This window comes from Echinops telfairi, unplaced genomic scaffold (genome assembly GCF_000313985.2).
Source record: "Echinops telfairi isolate 266 unplaced genomic scaffold, ASM31398v2 ScPeMD7_5;HRSCAF=22, whole genome shotgun sequence".
Classification (NCBI taxonomy): Eukaryota; Metazoa; Chordata; class Mammalia; order Afrosoricida; family Tenrecidae; genus Echinops; species Echinops telfairi.
The window spans coordinates 15,528,264-15,532,922 of record NW_022103901.1 but is presented as its reverse complement, the minus strand read 5'-3'; the positions used below and the strand labels follow the sequence as shown (position 1 = coordinate 15,532,922).

At 61.6% G+C, this 4,659-nt stretch overlaps 1 protein-coding gene across 2 annotated transcripts; it reads right to left on the bottom strand.

Annotated features, from left to right (window-relative positions):
• Nucleotides 1-6: 6 nt before the first annotated feature.
• PAGR1 (PAXIP1 associated glutamate rich protein 1) lies at nt 7-4,552 on the bottom strand. Of its 2 annotated transcripts, none has more exons than XM_045285336.1 (3): nt 3,724-4,552; nt 3,438-3,526; nt 7-284 (listed from the first exon to the last, which is right to left on the bottom strand). In XM_045285336.1, the coding sequence occupies exons 1-3, from the start codon at nt 4,206-4,208 to the stop codon at nt 85-87; spliced, it is 774 nt and encodes a 257-aa protein (XP_045141271.1). In that variant the 5' UTR covers nt 4,209-4,552; the 3' UTR covers nt 7-84. The 2 variants fall into 2 exon arrangements, with proteins under 2 accessions (XP_045141271.1, XP_004705729.1); XM_004705672.2 differs by having other exon boundaries at nt 3,444-3,526; nt 3,724-4,549.
• Nucleotides 4,553-4,659: the final 107 nt, after the last annotated feature.

The window sequence follows — 4,659 nt, the reverse complement described above, 5'->3', positions numbered from 1 at the left end:
CTCTCTCTCTCTCTCTCTTTCCTGCCAGGAACTGTGTCCAGAGCCTGGTCACTCTCCGAGGCTGGGGAAGGAGGGCAGCTGCCTTCAGTATTTCCGCTGCCGGGGGAAGAGGCTGCTTCCAGAGGCCCGCAGTGGGGAGCTGGAGGGGCTGGGGTCCTCGGAGTCCAAGCTGAAGAGGTCCCTGCCGGTGCGTAGGATCTGCTCCTCCAGCTTCTTGTGCCGTTTCATGTCCGAGAGGACCTTGTCCAGGCGGGCCTCCCGCTTCTGGCTCCGGGCTGAGCTTCCTGGAAGCGGGGCAGAGGCAGGCAGAAAGTCAGGGGCAGGGAAGGGACGGGTGGTGTGGACCAGACCTGCCCGGGCCTAACTAGTCTTTCAGGGAGCTAGTGGGCTATCCCAGCTTCCAGGTCTCTGGCACAGAGGCTCTGAGTGCAGGGCTTGGGTCTCATCAGAGGTGGGCTCCCTCTCTCTCTCTCTCTCTCTCGGTGACGCTGGTACATCTGAATTAGGACACGGTACCAATCCTGTGAAGGAGCCCCGGTGGCACTTGGTGACGTTGGGCTGCGATCCTCAAGGTCCACAGGTCGAAACCACCAGCAGCTCCTTGGGAGAAAGATGGGGCTTTCCATTCCCGTCATACAGTCTGGGAAGCTCACAGGGGCAGTTCGACCCTGTCTGATAGGGGCGGTAGGAGTTGGCATTGCCTTGATGGCAGGGAGTGACCGGTAATGTGCAGATGAGGGGCAGCAAGTCCACAGCCCCCAGGGCGGGCCCAGAGGCTCTGGGGTGAGCAGCGGGAAGGAGAACGAAGGGGCCTCCAGGAATTTGGGTTTCTCCCTCCAAGTGGAATGGACACTTAGAGAGTGACGGGCTCTGTATTTTAAAGTATCATTCTGGTAGCTGAGGCAGGAGGCAGGGAGACCAGATCCATAGCCACCTGCAGAGACGATGGTGGCTTGGATGAGGGGGGCGCCCTAGGGGCACAGTGGGCTGTGATCCCAAAGGCTGGTGGTCGGAACCCATCAGCTGAGCTGCTCTGTGGGACACACACGAGGCTGTCTGCTTCTCTTCAGCGTACCCCCCCACGGTCCTACCCCATCCCATCGGGTTGCTATCCCCTGAGTGGGCAGTGGGATTGGTTTGGGTTTAGTTGGGTGCTGACTCTGAGTGAGACCGGTGGGGAGGGCCGGGTTTTGAGGAATCCGGAGTTCAGAGACTTGAGGGCGGGTAAGACCAGGGCCCATGTGAGGGGCCTAGGAGAGCCCAGCGGGCGGCAGTCCTGAGGAGGAAAGCCGTCTTCCTGGAGTGAGGATGGGAGCAGGACTCCCAGAGCTCTCAGGATGTCGGCACTCGCCTCGGGTCTCACCCACCACTCCCAAGTGACAGAGCTAGGCACAGGGCGGGTCTCCAAGCCGGGGCTTGGTCCTCAGGGAAGAGGCGAAGCAGAGACAGACACCAGCGAGGGAGGGCTGCGCAGCGGGGAGCCATGGGAGCAGAGTGCATTTGCAGAAGGCAGAGTGATGCCTGAGACTGAAAAGAACACCCCCACCCGACCCCCCAGGGATCTGACCACTGAGCGGGTGTCCGGTGGCCCTGCAGTGCGGGGCTGGGAGTGGACTGGGGGCTAAAGCAGGTGTGCAGCGGCTTTAAGAAGAGGAGACCCTGACCATACTCTTGAGATGTTTGATTGTGAAGGGGAGAAGCAGGGGGCTGCGGGGAGTTGGAGTGTGTTTCTGTATAAGGGGTTTCAAAGAGGCAGTGGGAAACTTTTCATGTTTCCATTTAATGTGCCCTGCAAACTTTTTGAAGGCAGTAGTGACGAGCCCACTGGAACGACCTAAAACCACTGCTCTAGGATGGTAAGGAGAGGGTCCAGAGCCCAGGCGGGTGGGTGAGTGTGCAGGGCCCTCCCCCCTACAACAGGCCGAGCATGTGGGTACGGCAGGTGGAAGAGGATGGGCCATTCTGGTAAAAAAGTGCTAAGGGGTCTTAAAGGGGGTTAGAAGCCCCAGTGGCTTCGTGGTCAGATGTTGGCTGCAGTCCGCAAGGTCAGCAGTTCGAGACCACTCGCCATTCTGTAGCAGAAAGGCAGACCTTTCCAGTCCGGAAGAGGGACAGTCTGGGAAGCTCACAGGGGCGGTTCTACCCTGTCTGATCGGGTCGCTGGGAGTCGGCATGGAGTCAACAGCAGTGAGAGAGTCGCCGGGGGATGGAGGAAGGGGAGAGGACAGAAGACACACAGTAAAACTACATGCCAACAAAGCTTAACAGCAAAAAAGCACGAAACAGTTCATTCCGGGGAGGGCGCGAGGGATGCGTGTGTGTCAGGGCTTGCTGCGGCGCCACCAGCACACTGGGATTTTTGGCAGCCGCACTGCAGGTGGGGGACAGATGTGCGCTGAGCTAGGCTGACGGAGGGCAGTTTTAAGGACCTGCAAAGGAGAGGCAGGTGAGGGGAAGAAGAAGAGTCGAAGGGGGTGATTATGAAGGAACCTCGGCAGGTACGGTGGGGATGGAGGCGAAGGTTGACATACTTAGAAAAACAAGCTGGGACGAGGCTGGGCGGCCTGCAAGCAGCTTGCTTGAGACTCAGATTTCAGAGGGACCACCACCTTCAAGGAGGATCAGACTGAGAGTCGGACCACGGGCTCCAGGCGGAACACAGTGGCAGTGGCTGAAGGTCGGGAGGAAACAAACCACTGGGACTTGAAGCGAAAGGCCAGGGGATGGCACAGGCCATCTGTAGGCATCCCGACACGGTCAGGGGTCAGCGGAGAGAGGAAATACTTGAGAAGCTGAAACTGGCCAGGCTGGAGAGCCGGCGAGCTGAGGGCAGGGCTCATGAAAGGCTCATGATGCTTTCAACGTGGCCAAGAGGACAGCGCCACTCTGGCCTCTGGGCCCCGCGATGGGTGGCTTATGAGAGAAAAGTTGGCCTCGACTGGAGAGGGGATGGAAGGAGGCTCTGTTTGTCCCCCACCCCCACCCCCACACACACACACACACACACACACACACACACACACACACACACAGAGTTTCCAGAGGACAGTCCATTTCTGTGTGGACCAGAAGGCCAATGTTCAGGGAAGATAAAGGATGAGAGGGCAGGACAAGTGTACATTCTACAGCAGCAGGTGGGATGGGGAACTGGGTCCGATGAAGAGATAGACAAGTAGCCACGGAGGAGGGCCTGGACAATACTAGATGACCAGGAAAACGTGGACTTCTGGGGATATGGGTGATAAATGGCAGGAGATGCCCTGTGGGGAGTCCTGAGATGGTCCCTAAAGGAGCGAGGGATGATGCCATTGAGCCAAGGTTCTCGCACGTTGCTAGAGGCGATCAGACAACCCAGGCACCCAGCCAAGGGCTCCTTTCGGAAGGCAGTTTGGGGGTTAGCAGAGACCCTTCACCTCCCAGCAGCGCTCCCCACTTGCCTGTACCTGGGGTGCGTCTCCGGTCAATCAGGGAATCCTTTGGTGTCATTGGCTCATCATCAAAGTCAAACTCCGTTGGCACGTGCGGTCTGGGGCAGGGAGACAGGCGAGAGAGGGTGAGAAGGGATCCCCAAAGACCCGCCCTCCCTGCCTGATCTTCTTCCTCTCCTGCTTTCTCTCTTCTCCACTTTCCAAGCCCCTGGCACCCACCTTTTTCACTCCCCGCACGCACCCCACCCCTCCATCAGAGGCATAGCTCTAGGAACCAGGGCGGGAAGGTCCTCACTTTTCCTCTTCCTCCTCTTTGGGCTCCGGCTCCTCATCGGATCGCTCCTCTTCGCTCGGGGCCTCTGGGGTGGGCGCCCGGCGGGGCAGGATCTCGGCCTGCAGCTCCAGGGTGCCTTGGGCGGCCAGCAGCTCATAGAGCCGCCGGATCTCCGCCGGCGGGGGCGTCCAGGCCGGCCCGTGGGCGGGCAGCTCCACCTCCTCATCGCTGCAGGGCACGCACCAGTCCTCGGCTTCCCCCTCCGCGGGCTCCTCCCCGCCCGCTGCGCGGGGGGCTTCTTCCTGGGCCTCCTGGGCCCCGGGCCCCTCTCGCTTGGCCTCCTCCCGGTCTCCTTCCCTTTGCTCCCGGGCCGTAGTGACTTTAGTCGGGGGACCTCCGGTGTCCTCCACGGCCAGAGCCTGGAGGCCGGAGGTCACTTCCCCTTCTTCGGCCAGAGGCGCCGCCGTGGTGGCCCCTGGGTCTCCATGAACCCGAGTAAGGGACATGGGCCACTACGCCGGGGGTCCACCCCCCTGCCCCCAAAGGATGGGGCTCCCCGGGGTCGCGGGAGGGTGTCCCCAGCCAACCAGGCTCCACTGCGGCCCCTGCAGGAGTGAGACGGCCGGTCCCCGGGAGGGGGTGCTCAGCCGCGCCGCCCCCCTCCCGTATCCGATTTTCCCCGCGAGTCCGGGAGGCCGCGGAGAGGGGCGGGCCCACACTTCTCGCCCCTCCCCACAACCGGCCCGGGCGCCCCGCTCCGCCCACCTTCCGGTTCGCGGACGCGCCACTCCGGCCGCCGTAAGCACCAGGCGCTAAGACCCGCCCCGCCGGCTGCGAAGGGTCACAGGACGCAGGCGCAGAGGGAGGCCCCGGAGGCCCCGCCCTACGCCAAGCTCCGCGAAAGAGGAACGTGTAAGCCAGTTTGCACATGCGCAGAGGGCACAAGCAGCTTCTCCC